Source organism: Zingiber officinale, chromosome 1B, assembly GCF_018446385.1.
Source record: "Zingiber officinale cultivar Zhangliang chromosome 1B, Zo_v1.1, whole genome shotgun sequence".
Classification (NCBI taxonomy): domain Eukaryota; kingdom Viridiplantae; phylum Streptophyta; class Magnoliopsida; order Zingiberales; family Zingiberaceae; genus Zingiber; species Zingiber officinale.
This window is the reverse complement of record NC_055986.1, coordinates 163,677,814-163,695,917: the sequence shown is the minus strand read 5'-3', so window position 1 is coordinate 163,695,917 and position 18,104 is coordinate 163,677,814. Positions and strand designations below refer to the sequence as shown.

General features: G+C 37.6%; 1 protein-coding gene across 4 annotated transcripts; it reads left to right on the top strand.

Moving 5' to 3' along the window:
- The first annotated feature begins 4,693 nt into the window (after positions 1–4,693).
- Positions 4,694–9,484, top strand: LOC121988521 (type IV inositol polyphosphate 5-phosphatase 7-like). 4 transcript variants are annotated; one of them, XM_042541993.1, is made up of 14 exons: positions 4,694–5,109; positions 5,212–5,947; positions 6,036–6,123; positions 6,292–6,357; positions 6,469–6,553; positions 6,636–6,740; positions 6,825–7,328; positions 7,431–7,566; positions 7,647–7,855; positions 7,956–8,064; positions 8,203–8,351; positions 8,427–8,679; positions 8,768–8,828; positions 8,906–9,484. In XM_042541993.1, exons 2-12 carry the CDS (start codon positions 5,918–5,920, stop codon positions 8,641–8,643), a joined length of 1,698 nt encoding a protein of 565 aa, XP_042397927.1. In that variant the 5' UTR covers positions 4,694–5,109; positions 5,212–5,917; the 3' UTR covers positions 8,644–8,679; positions 8,768–8,828; positions 8,906–9,484. The 4 variants fall into 4 exon arrangements, with proteins under 4 accessions (XP_042397927.1, XP_042397918.1, XP_042397940.1 ...); XM_042541984.1 differs by having other exon boundaries at positions 4,695–5,109; positions 7,425–7,566; XM_042542006.1 differs by having other exon boundaries at positions 4,697–5,109; positions 7,662–7,855.
- The last annotated feature ends 8,620 nt before the right edge of the window (positions 9,485–18,104 follow it).

Here is an 18,104-nt window from a genome sequence, read left to right as displayed (position 1 = left end):
CATCCCGATCTGCAAAGATTTGGATTAATTTTCTGCTTAAATATTAAAAATATTTTCTAATTTATTTTACTATTTTTTAAAATTTTTCATCACTTGAGCCTACCAATCTTTATAAGTTATGCCCAACCCGATCTATAAAACATCGTGTCATATCCAATCCAACAGGACATCCAAATAAGTAGGCCTAATCTAAATCTAGCCTCTAGGAATCTACTCTCGACCGGTGCGAACACTATCTAGGTGAAAAATATTCGAACAGAAACAAGCTAGTCATTGACCTTGTCCTTTAGTCTACGCATCTTTGCCTCCAAAACAGAATCTTTCAAAGATATCATCAATTTATTAGTCTGCTTGATATCCGAGAATAATGTGGCGTCGAGGTGTCATTCATTTGGCCCCTTCGAGTGGAGGGCAGAAGATCGGTCAAGTGGCGCAATGAAAACATCCGTGCGCACGTGGATTCGATTATATCGCCGAGAAGGCGGGCCCACGGCTGGAAGCACCCACTAAATGCGTGGATGAATTGTCGTGATTGTATCGATGGCACGTCCAAATCTTATACGACAATTTATCAAAAAGTAAGAGGTTTAAATTTATCAAAAAAACTTACGTTACTATAGTATAATATATTTTTTTAAGTCTATTTCTTATTTTACTTTTTGACAATTTAATTTTTTTTATCATTTTTTTTTCTTCACTATATTTCTCTCTTCTCTTTTTTTATCAGCAGAATATATGAATAACATTAGTCAATTTTTTCATAACATTTTAATACATTTGAAGAAGAAAAAATAAACAACGAATAACATATTTGAACTCCTTGCAATTACAGAAATCAACTGGAACTAAAATAAGTACAATCGGAGCTCTCTAGGTCGATCAGTGGGTTTCGGTCAAAATCCGCTGATGAACCTAGAGAGCTCCGATTGCACCCATTTTAGTTTCTATGGATTTCTAAAATTGCAAGAAGTTCAAATATGGTGTCCATTATTTATTTCGGCTTTTTATAGATGTTAACATGCAAAATTAAAGAATCGGCAAAAATGCTCACGCTGGGCCTGATATGAGTCCATATCAGGCCCAATGTGGGGTTTTTTTGCCGATTCTTTAATTTTACATGTTAACAGCTATGAAAATACGAAATAAATAATTGACACAATATTTGAACTCCTTAAGACGTCATAAATCCATAGAAACTTAAATGAGTTCAATCGGAGCTCTCTAGGTCCATCAGTGGACCTAGAGAGCTCTGATTGAACCCATTTCAGTTCCTATAGATTTCTGATATTGCAAGGAGTTCAAATGTGATGTCTCTTATTTATTTCGGCTTTTCATACCTGTTAACATGTAAAATCAAAGAATCGACAAAAAACTACATCCATATCAGGCCCAACGTGGACCTGATATGATTCCATATCAGACCCAACTTCCATGTTGTAAAAATTTAATCTTTTTATTGTTGTAGATTTCAGTTTCTAGTATGTTTCCTTTTGCACAGGAAAATATTGGTATGTAAGATTCATATGTTTCATTCGGAATGAATTAGTAAGTTCTTATTAAAGATTAACTAAATTGGCTACATTCTAAACTTTAAAAATGCACTTTGTTGGTCATTCTAAATACCTTCAATTTTGGTAACAAAAAAAGAGAGGGAAAATAAAGCAGAGCTTTGAAAATTTGTGAAAGGTGGTTGCTTGAATGATGTAAGGATCTGACTAACATGCAAGTTTAAACTAATTTACTATCCTCTTGTTTTGTTGGATTAAGCACAGCTAAAATCTTGAATGATTAAATTGCACCTGAACGATTAATCATCTAGTCATAACCAAAGTTAGCTATCTGTTTTGCAACTGTCACAGTCAGAGAAATTACCACAACAACAACATTTTCTCATAATCAATCTTTTTATTGTTTTTCATATACACAAAGCATGTATAATCTCTAAACTTAATCTGTAAAAGGTATATTGAGTATTATCGGATCACATGTAAACCACGACTATCAGAAAAGGTTGTTAAATTTTTACAACATGGAAGTTGGGCCTAATATGGAATAATATCAGGTCCACTTTAGGCCTGATATGATTCCTTATCAGGCCCACGTTGGCCCTGATATGAGTCCATATCAGGCCCAACGTGTAGTTTTTTGTCGATTCTTTGATTTTACATGTTAACAGCTATGAAAAGTTGAAATAAATAAGAGACACCAAATTTGAACTCCTTGCAACATTAGAAATCCATAAGAACTGAAATAGGTTCAATCAGAGCTCTCTAGGTCTATCAGTGGATTTTGACCAAAACCCCACTGATAGACCTAGAGAGTCCTGATTGCACCTATTTCAATTTCTATGTATTTCTAAAATTGCAAGGAGTTCAAATATGATGTCCATTATTTATTTCGGATCTTCATAGCTGTTAACATGCAAAATCAAAAAATCAATGAAAAATCCCACGTTGGACCTGATATGGACTCATATCAGGCCCAGCATGTGCTTGATATGGAATGATATCAGACCCACGTTGGGCCTGATATGAAATGATATCAGGCCCACGTTGGCCCTGATATGATTCCATATCAGGCCCAACATGAGTGTTTTTACCGATTCTTTGATTTTGCATGTTAACATCTATAAAAAGCCGAAATAAATAATGGACACCATATTTGAACTCCTTGCAATTTTAGAAATCCATAGAAACTGAAATGGGTGCAATCGAAGCTCTCTAGGTCCATTAGTGGGGTTTAACCGAAATCCACTGATCGACCTAGAGAGCTCCGATTGTACTCATTTTAGTTCCAGTGGATTTCTGAAATTTCAAGGAGTTCAAATATGTTATTCGTTGTTTATTTTTGCTTCTTCAAATGTATTAAAATATTATGAAAAAATTGACTAATATTATTCATATGTTCCGCTGATAAAAAAAGAGAAATATAGTGAAGAAAAGAAAACGATAGAAAAAGTCAAATTGTCATGAGAGTAAAATAGGAAATGCACTTAAAAAAGCGCGTTCTTTGGTAAATACCAAAATAGTGTACATTTTTTGGTAAATTTAAATCTCTACTTGCGCCCTTTGATAAATTGCCGAATATTATATCATTGAGGCGGTCTGTCGTCCTTTAGATGAGTCTTGTGACTAACATATGAATTATTATCATCATAAAATCTAATATTCGAATCTTGATAAAATTGAGATAAATATTTTCTTTATGTGTTAGTCATTATTCCAAAGACTAATAGTCGTCCATGATTTACCTCCTCCATACCTCCATAGTGATGGTTGAGGTCTTGGGGTTGAAACTCGGCATGGCCGAGCATAACCTCCCTCATGTCTTGACCATTTGCACTAATGGCTAGTAGCCACCCGTGATTTACCTCCTCCGTGTTGGCCTAGGGATAGGTTGGCAGGGGCGCTGGGAGCGAGCGAATCGCCTTTTGTCACATGAGATGAATTGACGGAGTCCCCTCGGGGCGGTGCGATGGTTAAGACATGGGGTGTTGTCAAATGAGGTCTTGGGGTCGAAACTTGGCGTGACCGAACATAACCTCCCTCATGTCTTGGTCATTTGTACTAATAGCTAGTAGTCACCCATGATTTATCTCCTCCATATTGACTTAGAGACAAATTGATGGAAACATTAGGGCACAAACGAATCACCTTTTGCCACTAAGATGAATCTATTCATCTTTTATCACTATTAAGACTGCCTGTCACCGAAAATTTTGATTTAGTTGAAAAATAGATATTTTAAAAAATCAAATTAAAATTTTATGTTGATTAAATTTGATCGGTTATTTCACTTTAATCAGAACTGACCTCATACGATGAAACGGTCACTGGTCACTTCCAGCTCCAAGAGAAGTGTTGGAGGGCCACAAACTGACACATCATTATCGATATTAATCACCATTTTCCTCCTTAGCTTGCGAGATAACGCCCCATGGACGTGGAGGGAAGGCCCACCGTCACAGGCCAGTGCCCTGGCCTCGCTCGCACTGTTGCTCTCTGTTTTTTTTTTATAATTTAAATAACTAATTTTTCAAATCGATTAATCATGAAGGGTACCCTTCTATTAATGGACAGTGAGCATTATAATCTCGTTTTTGACATTAAAACAACCATTGACTGGCCCCCTTCCCACTTCGCTAATTTGTGGCCTTAATTCCATGATTCGGACACCAATTCATGAACCCATCATTTTTGTTTTGTTTCAATATCTAATGGTAGAGCTCGCTCACATAAAATTTTCTTAAATGCCTTTTGTCTTATGTGAAATTTTTTCTTTTATTTTTGTTATCGAATCTGAATTTACTACAATAATATTTTGTAAAATCCCATATCGAATATAAAGCCTAACTTTGATTATTAAAAGAGTTTTTTTTTAAAAAAAAATTCTAATAAATATCTACAAAATCCAAAATTTAGTAGATAAATAGAGCCTGCTTTTTCTATAATGATTTTGATCCAAGTTTATACATTATGTACATTTATTACAAGATAAAGACCAGTGAAAGAGACAATAAAAATTAGAGGTGTCCTTTTAATAATAATAATTATTATTATAATAAGACATTTTTAATATTTTCAATAAAACATTCCTAAAGAAGCAATAATTCTATATAATTTTACTGAATATAATTTTTCAAAACATTGACCATGAACAGGGGGAAGATTAAGTTAGGAATGGTATTGGTGCAGGTTCTTTATTAGTGATGGGAGGCCATCACTTTTGCCATGGCCCGATGTTTTGCCACTGGAATCCATGTGTTTTCTCCTAATTGAGATGACTTAGTGCAATGTTTGCTGGCTAATCTTGAGTTTGGCACTGTTTGATGGCTCCAAGAACAGTCTTTAGCAATCAATTCGACTGTACTGATCATTGTTGAGAGTTCTGTAAACTGAATTCGGATTCAATTGTCGCTTAGAAGTTAATCTCAGCAGCAGAATTCACTGTCCGAGAGGATTGGCACTCAGAAGAAGAACATGGATTCCCCTGGGAACCCACCACCTACTTGATTCTAACACAGTTATATTCATCTCGGAATTCCAGAAGCCAAAGCAAAGGGTTGTCTTTATCTTTTTGTTCTTTGAACTGCTGCTTCCTTTTGCTACGGTGAGTCTCTCCTCCACGGAGAAGTGTACGTCAAGCTGACCTAGGACAGGGGCATATGCCAATTTTTCTTCTATTTATATATTTTTGTTATTGTTTTTGTAGTGCATTTCCCTGTTTGGGTTAGCCTTGGATTTGGTCCGAAGATCGCCTAGAAAAGGAAGGACGCAAGGCACAATTTGTGCACTTTATTCTCTCGCTCGCTCGCTCGCTCGCAAATGGATGCTTTCTTTGCTGCGTTGTGAGATGGGTTGAAGGTTTTCAGCTTGAAGACGAGAGAGTGTCGTCCCGTACATGCTGCTGCTGTTGCTGTTGCCTTCTCTTCCGCTCGTATTCTGCTGCTGCTGCTGCTGCTGTTTTGGCCCTTTAGCCTGCATTGTTCCATCGCCTTCCTCGTCGGATTTTGAGCTTATTTAACTTGGCTTTGGATCGAACCCCAGATTCTGGATTGCTTTGCTTCAGGCTCACGGTTTTAGATCCCAAACCTTGTGAAGAAGGGTCAAAAGTTCCCTTTGTTTCCCTTCTGATTTGAGTAGCCGACTGTGTTAATAATGTAGTACGTTCGGAAGATCATAGCACGGCTCCTTGTTCTAAGCTTATCCATAGCTTTGTCCTCTATCTCCTTACAAGTTACTAGTACTTCTCCCTCTTTCGCCCTGTGCCTTTTCAGCAGCAGAGACAGTGGAGGAATTTTTTTTCTGGGGAGTTTGTTTGCCTTATTTTGCTTCCACAAGATTCAGATTGCTGCAGATCCTTGGGGAAGTGTTTGGGGAGCTAACTCACCATAGCTGTATGAAGGAGTGCTGCAACGATGAGAGATTATGATTCAAAGAAAAGCAAGGTTTGATTTCTCTCCTAGAGTTCTGCTCTCTTCGTCTTTAAGATGGCTGATTTGGGCATGCTTTCTTTCCTCACTTTCTTGGGAGCAGCTGTCATGGTCTAAGGCCTTCGTCAAAAAATGGTTCAGCATCAAAAGCAAAGGTCAGGAGAGCCATGTCGACGAGATTGATGGCAAAGGTATGCCTGGTTTCTGCTTCTTGTTCAATTCCAGTTTCCTTGCAGAACTCTGCAAGAACCCTAAGCTCTGTGTTCTCTGCCAATTTAATTGCTATAAGCTCTTGAAGATGGTGCATTGAATTTAACTGTAGTTGATTCTGTTCTTACATTCTGGATTTGGCCTAATAGGTAGTAGTCAATGGAAGGCCGACATTTCGGAGAGGGAAGCATGCATACTCAAGAAAAGTAGAACAGGTAATAGTCTTCTTCATTTGGTTATAGATTTTGGACCACAACTACATGCCTCATCTTTGTCTTCATGTCCTTTTCAACTTCCTTTCTAAATTGTTATCCTTTTCTCTTCAGATAGAGTACTGCAAGAGATCGATCAAGTTCAGAAAGGAAATTTTGATCCACATTCAGCTCAAATAACAGATATTCAGGATTACAAGTAAATCTGCACTACCTTTGCTATGAGATCCTTAACGAACGTGCTAAATGATCTTAAATTACCTTGATGTTTTATCCTTTAGGATTTTCGCTGCAACTTGGAATGTGGGTGGGAGATCCCCACCAAAGAACTTGAATCTCTTGGATTGGATTCATGCATCTTCTCCTGCCGATATATATGTTTTAGGGTCGGTCTTTTGTATCATTCTTTTAGACATTAATCAAGAAGAAGTCGTAACACCAAAGAACCATTATACGAATACAATTCTCAGGTTTCAAGAGATTGTTCCACTCAATGCTGGGAATGTGCTTGGATCAGAAGATGATGGCCCGGCTAAGAAGTGGTTGTGGCTTATTAGAAAGGCTCTCAACAGTCCCGACACATGTGGCTCTGATAGCTTCCACACACCCTCTCCTGTTCCAGATCCTATCTTGGAATTAAATGCTGATTTTGAGAGGTCATCAGCAAGGCAGAAGAATTCAGCATTCCTCCACCGGCGTTCCTTTCATTCTCTCAGCCGTAGCATGAGGATGGAAGGGGATACCATGTTTCCTCACCCTGTGCTGGATCACCGATTCAGTGTTTGTGAAAGAGTTAGTGTTGGGAGCAGGCCAAGTGATTTTGATCCTAGTCCAAGGGGTGAAGGCCCCGAAGGATCATCTGATGGTGAAAACATCGGCGAGGAATCACCTTCTGAGCTCTTTGTTTCACCATTTTACGGTTATGGTGCTCCTCCCGATCCTGAAGAAAGATATAGGTTATCTGCAAATTCCGGGTACCCACTTTCTTAACTTTCACATAGATCTTCTGTCTGTACAATTAGCCTTAATTCATTATAATCTGAATGACATCGATCGTTAACCTATGTCAGTCTCAGGTACTGTTTAGTTGCGAGTAAGCAAATGGTTGGAATATTTCTTACAATTTGGGTACGCAACGATATTAGAGACGATGTCAGAGAATTGAAGGTTTCTTGTGTTGGTCGGGGATTGATGGGTTATCTTGGAAACAAGGTAATGGCATACTTCTTCTTGGATTTTCATTTCTAGCAGCTAGCATGATAAACATTCCTTTCTATACCTAACATGACTAGGAGTACTTCTTACAGGGTTCTATATCGATAAGCATGTCTTTGCACCAAACAAGCTTCTGCTTCATCTGTAGTCACTTGACTTCTGGGCAGAAAGAGGGAGATGAATTACGCCGAAATTCAGATGTCATGGAGATTTTGAAGAAGACTAGGTTTCCCAAGGTCCAGAGAGGTGATAATGAAAAGTCACTCGAAACAATTTTTGATCATGAGTAAGTCCATTCCTCATGTTTCACTTGGATTCTTTCCATTTGTGATGACTGTGACAAAGGGATTTCGATGAACTTGCTTCCATTCCTTCTCTTATCTCAGTCGCGTAATATGGCTTGGGGATTTGAATTACCGCATTGCTCTTTCTTATCGGTCAGTGAAGGCTCTAGTTGAAATGCGAAACTGGAGAGCATTACTGGAAAAAGATCAGGTCTTTTACCAAATACTTTCAAATCACCATAATTGTTACTTGCACGGCTATGTTTAAGCTATTCGAAACTTGCTTACACTTTGATAACTATAAATCAGGAAGGTTTAGTAACATAACTTCACATGCTGCATTAAACAGCTCCTAATAGAACAACGGTGTGGCCGCGTGTTCAAGGGTTGGAAAGAAGGAAGAATTTATTTTCCTCCAACTTATAAATACTCAAACAACTCAGATCGATATGCCGGAGACGAAACAAACCCAAAGAAGAAGCAGCGAACACCGGCATGGTAAAATTATGTCATGTGTAGTTATGCGCATTCTCAGATTGCAAACTCTAACCTTTTACCAAATGTTTTATAAAGGTGTGACCGTGTATTATGGTTTGGAAGAGGTCTTAATCAGTTGGCTTATGTCCGAGGAGAGTCCAGGTTCTCCGACCACAGACCTGTTTTCAGCATTTTCACCGCAGAGGTCGAAATGAACAACTATAGTTGTAGCAAAAACATGGGTTATTGTAGTTCTCGTGTCGAGTTGGAAGAACTTTTAGCATACTCACAAGGTTATCGAGGAGTAAACTAGTACTTAAATGTGTCAAAGATCCATTCATAAATTCAGGTACAGTTCCATTTCCCTGAATTGCTTTTTGTTTCTTGATGTTGAGTTACCTGGTTATCGTCTTTTTCACAAAATTGTAGACTTGCAGTAACATTGGATAAATGATCTGATATCAAGCGGCAAGCAAGTTCTTCTGATCAAGCAAATAGGTATTCATTTTAGTTAATTGAACCACTAAATCATGCTCCAACATGCATATGATTAATCCCTTGCAAAAAAATTCCAGCAGGAGGGCATTGTAATTTTGATGCTGACCAGATTGTTGCCAAAGAAGCTTCCGAATTTGAACCCTTAAAAAACACACAAACATCTATTTAACCAGTTTTTTTTTTTTTTGTTACTCAAAACACAAGCATCCTCACCATCAGTGGAACAAGAGTGATCCTGCAATAAAATCGACTCTCAACACTCCAAGAAGAGAAGAGAAGAGAAGAGAAGTGGTTCCATCAACAAGCTACAAAGTGGATGGACATTTTCTGCAGAGTGAGAAGTAAAATACACTCTGAATTCATTCATACTCATTACAGTGATGCAGAGAAGCAATTGTGTTGTTCAGAGAGCATGATGCCTGTTGTCTGCTGAGCAAAAAGCTTGTGCCACTCCTGTGATGGATCAGAGTTTTGTGTTCTGTGCATATTTTACATCTTAATTTATATAAAAGGAATTGTAGAGGACAAAAGACTGGCAGCCAGAGGAGGAACATGAATGATGATGCATTCTTGGGGATTAAGCATTGTCAGAAGGATCAAAGTATCATTATATTAATTTCATGCACAATAAATTATGCTTGGAATTTATGCATTTATTTATTTTCTGAAACTAATTTTATAAATTATGCACAATAATTTATGCACAAGGAGGAGGAAGAGCATGAGCAAGCAGTGACTCATCTTTGTGGCAAAATGTTTTTGTAACTGAGATGGAATGCAAGAGGAAGCTTCTTTCTATATATAGCCATTAGGCTACAGAATTTGACTAGGAAAACTTTGTTGGCATTAAATTATGAGAAATTCCGATGCAACTTATCGAAAAGTTTCAATGAAATTTCTTACGGAAAATTCCGATGCAATTTATTGAAAGGTTTTGAAAGAAATTTCTTCATCAAGTACGTGTTATTTATATATTATATGCCTGATTCAAAGTTGGCCTTAGGGCGGCATTATTTGTAAGTCAAATCAAGTTGAGTCTATAATAAATCAAGTCATTAAAATGATAGTTCAAATTTTATTTGGTTTCTTCTTTATAAATTTTATATACTATAGAGAACTCTAAATTAAAATTTGTTTGATTGTTTGAAATTTTTATATTTTTAAACTTATTTGATTTGTTGTTGAATTTGATAATATAAATTTATTTTATTATTTTGAAAGTTTTTTTATTTATTTAATATGTTAATAAGAATTTTATTAATGAATATGATTCATAAATTTTATATATAAATATTATTCATGTATGAACTGAACAAAATGTGATTTGAAATATGCTCGATTGAGATGATTGCTAGCGCATAGGATGAATCAAAAATCAATAGATGAAAAAAAATATATATAGGAGTAAAAGGTGATTTTGCTCAAGTGACCCAGCATCATTGGCCCTATGGTAAGATACAAGTAGATAAATCAGGAAGTATTTTATCCTAACGCAATAATTCTTTATACCAAGAGGTCAGACATCCAATAAGATATTTTAATTATATTCATTCAAAATTAATTCAAGACTTATTAGAGTAAATATCAAAATATATATAATAATGCAAGATAATCACACTCATTGCAAACTTATGGATGAAAAAATATATATATTGATAACTGCACGGTACCATTTCAATTTATTTTATAACTTGTATGAGAGTATTACAACACGTAGACCTGTATAAATGAAACCCTAGCTACACAAAAGAAGGAACAATGCAATAATGAAGCTACAATGCAATAATTTGTCTTATTTATATTTATTTTCTAATATAATTATTTCTTTCCCTAATGATTATGAGAATCCTTCAAGTTGATAAATTGAATATCAATTCAACCAATGTTTACTTTGGTGGTTGCCTAGCTTGGCGGGGTAGGAGGGCACGGGCCACCTGGATTATTGGGAGTATTAGTACAGCCTGATGGACCTGAACCAGGTGCTGAAACTTTCTTAAGCTCAAATACCAGCGCACCAGCTTCCCCGACGACGTCGAGCGGCACCAACCGGCGTCCATGACTCGGTGCCGGCGATGCCACGAGGAGAAGGAAGGCCATGATCAAGAAGTAGTGGTTCATCTTTGCGGTCTGTGGCATGATGTTTTTGTGACTGGGATGGTTTCTGATCTGTGGAATGCATGAGGGAGGTTAAGGCCTTTATATAGCCATTATAGGCTACAAGGTTCTTAATTATCATTTGAGGGATTCAAACTTCAACCCGGCATTTTACGTGAAGAAGACTTGGACCGGACCGGAATGTCCGGTGCAAGAAGCGGCATATTCCGTGAGCTCGAGAATTTGACTAGAAAAACATTTTGGCATTAAATTATGAGAAATTCCAATGCAATTTATTGCAAGGTTTCGAAGAAATTTCTTCATGGAGTGAGTGTTTTAAAGTTTAGAAGACTTTAAACTTTGAAGATACCTAGTATGATTTATATATTTTACATATAAAAAATACATTTTATAGAATCGAACTTCGAAGGGATGAGTAACATTATAATTTTTACTAGCAAAATTTAATTGAAATAACTAATAAAAGAAGAACATAATTAAAATAACACAACGGAAATGAAAACTAACTTAGTAGTTAAATCATAAATCGACACACGCAATAAGAAATTGGACTTGAAACTTCAACCCGGCATTCTACGTGAAGAAGACTTGACCGGACCGGACCGGAATGTCCGATGCAATAAGAATTTGACTAGAAAAACATTTTGGCATTAAATTATGAGAAATTCCAATGCAAGGTTTCAAAGAAATTTCTTCATCGAGTGCGTGTTTTAAAGTTTCTAGATAGAACGCATTAAATTTTGAATATACCTATTATATGATTTATATATTTTATATACAAAAAGTGTAGTAAATTATATTATTTGTACACTTAATATTTTACAAAAAATAATTTTATTATTGTTCTCATTAGAATTATACATATGAAATCTAATTAATTGCGTAGGTGAATAATAAGGAATATATATAATACAAACTAAGTTAGAGGGAAGTCCGTCAAACTTTTGAATTGATGCAAGGAATAACGACTTCCCTCTATTTATTTCTCTACTAAAGTTGACCTTGTGAGGGGAATCCTTCCTGAAGTCAACGATTATTGGAAAATAATAAACAAAAGTTATTTAAAAGTGTCTGTGAAGTTAAACGACTTGGCGTTTGTTCGGGAGTTCGTTGGTAGGATAAGAGTAAGAACAGGGATTGAGTTGCCTGCTCCCCTCAATTTTTAAATATAAAAAATATATGAGGTATAAGAATAAAGAGTGAAAGAGAGGTGAATGAGAGATAATGATATGGTCATCTCCTCTTAATATAAACATATTCATTTTGTCTCTTGTCCCCTCGATATGAAATTCCTGGTTCCGTCCCTGAATAAGAATAGGGAGATAGAAATGATATTTTGGATGATTTATCCTGTATAACCATTGACGACATCATATGTGGATCATATGACGCGATTAAAATTAAAAAAAAAATTCTTTCATTTACATGCAATTCTCTTCTCTCTCTTGTGTGCATATAAGCCTCTCTCATACATGCACATTGGTGCTGGCCTTTATATGCTCTGTTTACCTAAAGAAGTTGATGATAGATGGATAAAATAAATCTAGGGGCGATAGCGGATCCAGAAATTCAAGTATGGAGGGGTGATTATTATGTAGAACAAGAGATAGTATCCTCTATCTCCACCGGTGGAATCCCATAATACTAGAGATTTCATAGCCGGTAAGGGGCCGGGGGGAACCGCCGTTTACCTTGATTGAGGAAGGTAGGCACATGCGGTATAATTTTTGTAACGGAAAAGGGTATATGCGTATTTTTTTAGATATATAGCATAAATATGTGAGTAAAAAAGGGTACATGCATTTTTTTTTTTTGAAATATGATTTAATTTTGTGAATGAAAAGGGGTACCTGCATCATTTTTTTCTCGTCTGCTACTTTCCACCCAATTTTTAGGTAATTAATTTTGACTCCCAAAACTATCCGCTGATGGATTGCGTTTCTTTTTCTTCTTAAAATTTTAATAAAGTAAACGACGAAAACTTTTCCTTAGTTTGCTTTCGGCTCTCCCAAGTAAATAGAGCATTAAAGACTAGTTCGAAGGTGGAGCTGATCTTTAAAGACCATCACCAAGGTGGAGCTGATCTTTAAAGACCAACTCCAACGTGTCGATATTTAAAGACTAGCACTAGCACGTTGGTGCTGGTCTTAAAAACCAGCACCAGTATATTGGTGCTGGTTTGCGTAAACCAGTGCCAACGTGTTGGTATGCAAATCAGCACCACCGTTGGTGTTGGTTTGCGTGGTGCTGATTTTCGCAAACCAATACTAACCTGCTGGTACATAAATTAGTACTGTGTTGGTGCTGGTTTTCATAAATCATCACCAACGTGCTTATGGTGCATGTAAATCAGCACCAATGTGCTGGTGCTGGTCTTTAAAGATTGACACCAACATGTATCCAGGAGAGAGATTTGCATGCAGGATAGAGAGGAGAATTGCATGTAGATGAAAGAGGGGATAATAAATATAGTTTGAACGTGTCAGATGATCTATATGAGATATTGCCCATAGTTGTGTAGGATAAGTGGTCCATAATATCTTGATTCGGGGAGTGAATGAACATGAGTTGGGGGTATTGACGTATTTGTATGATTCAAAGTTGACCTTGAATTGGAGGTCAACTGCATATTTTACGTGATAGAAACTAATCTTCAATATTATTGTGAAGTCAATTAGGGTAACTTGGTCTTGAACGAAGATGATGATGATGATGATGATTATTATTATTATTATTATTATTATTATTATTATGCGTTCAAGAGTTGGATGGATACATGCCTAGGAGCATCCACATTAACTACTCTATCTAAAAATTTTATCCTAAATTTTGGATAGGGTGACTAAAAAATATTTACATCAGCTACCCTATTTATTCCCTAAATTTAGATTTGATGAATAGTAATTTTCTAAATTTAAGGAATAAAATTTCTAACCTAAAAGTAAAATAATATTTCTTTTCACAGAAATAGGTACATGTATATAAAAATTGGTTTGAGAGGAAAAAACTCTTAAACCGCAGTCAAACCATACAAGCATCATGAGTTTAAACCTCTATAGTTGAGGTTAACTCCATAATCACACCGTCTTCCTTGCATAAACACAACACCACATGGGCGCATGATACCCAATGAGACGGATACATATTACTCATGCATGCAATCAAACTACAAGCCACACTTGACATTACACGTACTTAAGCCCACACTTGGACTTTGCATTCACACTCAACTCAAACAAAACACATGCAGCATACAAAACATCAACATACAAAACAAAGCCATGCATGCACGGATCTAGAAGCCAAGTCAAGCCATGCACGGATCAAGAAGAACCACCAAGTCAAGCATCGTGTATTTGTCAAGCCAAGCCATGCACATATGCAATTCAAGCCACAAGTAAATTCGGACAGTGAGCCAAAGACATGGATGCAAGCCAAATCTAGCTGCAATCTTTGGACAACAAGCACAGTGAGTTTGGACAGCAAGCACAGTGAGCTCCAAAATAGCAACATCAGCTTATAGCTTCCATTTCCTTCAAGTTCTGTAACGCCCTAGCTCGGGCGGGCCCCACCCGGATCGAACCGGGAACGCTACCAGAATTTTTCATCGGGTTAATGACTTGCTCCACAGACCACCGGAGGTCCTTTCAGCGTACTTTGTCCTCACTCGCACGCACCCTGAAAAACTTCCCAAGAGGTCACTCATCCTCAGATTTCTCCAAGCCAAGCACGCATAACTTTGGAGTTCTTAAGTTTGGGCTTATGAAAAGGAAGGTGTGCCTTGGTAATATGAATAGTATCATCTTACCTTTTAAGTCATACTTAATCAGAATCTCAAAACAAGGGTATTACAATTACCCCCACTTAAAGACACAACGTCCTCGTTGTGTAACCACGAATCACACTACCGACAAATCCCAAAATCTCCCTCGCTAGGTGGTGCCCTGGGTGCTCCTGCCACAGGCGCACTCACGATCGCAAGGTCGCTCTGATACCATCTGTAACACCCTAGCCCAAGCGGGCCCCACCTGGACCGAACTAGGAACGCTACCAGAATTGGCAATCGGGTTGACGATTAGCTCCACATACCACCAGAGGTCCTTTCAGCGTGCTTTGTCCTCACTCGCACGCACCCTAGAAAACTTCCCAGGAGGTCACCCATCCTCAGATTTCTCCAAGCCAAGCACACTTAACTTTGGAGTTCTTAAGTTTGAGCTTCTGAAAAGGAAAGTGCACATTGGTGATATGGATAGTATCATCTAACCTTTTAAACCATACTTAACCAAAATCTCAAAATCGGAGTATTACAAGTTTAGCCAGAATTATACCTTCAAACATCCTCCAACAATAGCCTACCACCTGCAAATGAAGAGCTCGAAGGAGGTTTCAAGTCCACAAACTGATAGGTATGTATTTGGACCTTCCGAAAAAGCCAATCCACATCCGGTGCAATGTCTTGATACCGACATCTATTTCTAGCTTCCCACATATAATAGATTGAGATAGAGATGCCTAGATGTCGGGCCTTCATCTTTCTACCACCACCCTTGTAATGTCTTCCAAAAATTTGATGCAACTTCTCAAAAAATTTGAAGTTATGCTTGATCTCCAACCATCTCTTCATCTTGCACTAAAGTTCACAAACCACCGGACATTCAAAGAAAAGATGTTGATTTGATTCTTCTTATTGTTGGCACATGACACAATTCTTGTTTGACTCATACTCCATTCTATCTTTGGTTCTCAACCTCCCATGAGCTAACATCCATAGTGTGAAGCGATATTTTGGCATGATTTTCGATTTCCACACCATAGATTTCCATGCTACTTCTGACCCCCTTGGCATGAAAAAATTGTATGCATTTTTAACTCTATTTTCTACCCCAACAAATCAATCCATCATCCTCATATTTGCACTTCCTTCACCACTTGAGGTTCTCAAGATCTTGTTTCAAATTTCTATAAGCCTCTGGATCAAAGGGGAGTCTGAAGCCTTGTTTTCCCATGCCCAAAAATATGCACCTTTTCTTTAATGATGGTGAACCCAATTTATCCATAAAGAATCTGTTTTGAACTTGATATTCCATAAGATTTTGCTCAACAAAGCCTCATTCCATGCAAGTAGGTCTCTAAGGCCATATCCTCCATCTTGCTTGGTAGGTAAAATTTTTTTCCAAGATATAGGAGGGCATTTGGAGGATCAAACAAACATACGACAAAGTGATTTAATCTTGTTTACAACTCCACTAGGAATTGGAAGCATTGAAAGTCAAAAGCATTCCACTCCTTGTAGAACCGTACCTATCAATTCCAATCTTCCGGCATATGACAAAGTATATTTGGGCCAAGCATTTTATCTTTCTTGTGATAGCCTCTAGGAGCGGTCCATAATTATCAATCCTCAATTTTTCGTCGCCAATGGAATGCCCAAATATCAGAAAGGTAAAGAACCTTATTGAAATCCTAAAAGATCAAGAATTTGGGCCTTCACTCTTGCTTCTACACCGGTCATGAAAATCTACATTTTTTGTGGATTTTCCTTTAGTCCCAAAGTCTTTCTAAAGAAATTCAAGCAATCCGCTAAGTGTTGTGTAGAAGATGTATTCGCTCAACAAAATAACATAAGATCATCCACATAAACAAGGTGAGTAATGCCCACCTCCTTGCATATTGAATGGAAGTGAAAAGATGACAATCTAAAGGTAGCTTTGAGTTTTCTTGATAATACCTCAATACATAATCCAAACAATAAGGGAGAGAGGGGATCTCCTTGCCTAAGTCCTCTTTGCCCACTGAAGAAGCCATAAACTCCACCATTAAGAAAGATTGAGTAAGAGACTGTTGTGACACATTCCTTGATTCAATTGTAATATCGTTGGGGAAAATCAAAACCAACGAGTGCCAACATAAGAAAATCTCAATCCACCATGTCAAAAGCTTTTTTCAAATCAACTTTGATCATGCATCTAGGAGAAATCCTTTTCCTTGCATATTTTTGAAGTAATTCTTAAGTCAAGTATATGTTGTCACCTATAGAACACCCTTTATAAATGCTATTTGAGTCGGATCCAATAAGAAATCCATAACTTCCGATAACCGGGCAGCAAGTATCTTTGAAATAACTTTGTAGAATACATTGCAGCATGAAATTGATCTATAGTCCGCTACCCCACCGCATGATCTCCTTTCGACACAAGTGAGATCAAGGAGTGGTTTCATTGCCTTAGTAGTTTACCACTTTGGAAAAATTCTTGTACAGCTGCAATAAAATCGTTACCAATAATATCCCAAGATGAGGTGAAGAATTTCAAACCGTAGCCATCCGGACCCGGAGCTTTTCCACACCCAATATCATGCAAGGCGGCTTGCATTTCTTCTAGCATTACCGGCTTAATTAGGTTCTTAGTTTGTCCCAAGGTGAGCTTCCTTCCGGTGATCTCATTGCTGTCCAAAAATGTTCACGCCTCTTTTTTGCCAAGTAAGTCATGAAAGTAATCAACAAACTCTTCCGCAACTTCACCATACTTGTGTTTTGTGTAGGTCACTTTGGAGGCTGGCAAGAGGGGAGGGGTGAATTGCCCTACAAAATAAAACTCGAACCTTTTTCGAATTTCAACTATATAATTAACACTTGTAATAAATTAATAAAAGAGACTAAGTAAAGAAGAATAGACACCAGAGTTTTACTTGGTTTGCAATCAGGGGATTGCTAATCCAAGGAATGTAAGCGCACTATCTGATTCTCCTCTGGGCAGAGTAGCCTCTTTACAACGTTGACAGCACAAATAAAAAGAACAAAATTGGAAGCACAGAAAGAATTGATTACAAGTTCGTTGTTTCAAATGTACGGATCAGTACTTTATTTATAGTACTGGTCCGGGCGCCTGGAAGGGGTTCCGGGCGCCCCCGGGGGGATAAATTTTATCCCCCAACGGTCAGCTCGCGATCAGATTCGATCTGGTCAAATATGAACCGGCGCCTGGAAATGATCCGAGCGCCCGGACCTGTTAAGTCAACAAAGTTGACTCTGGTCCAGGCTCTCTGCTCCGATTCAACTCGTCTCAGTTCGGCTCGTCTTGGTCTGGGTCTGTTCGCTCCGGCTCCGCTAGCTTGGGTGATCTCGACCTTCCGGAATAGGGCTCACCCGAACCCATGTTCCGG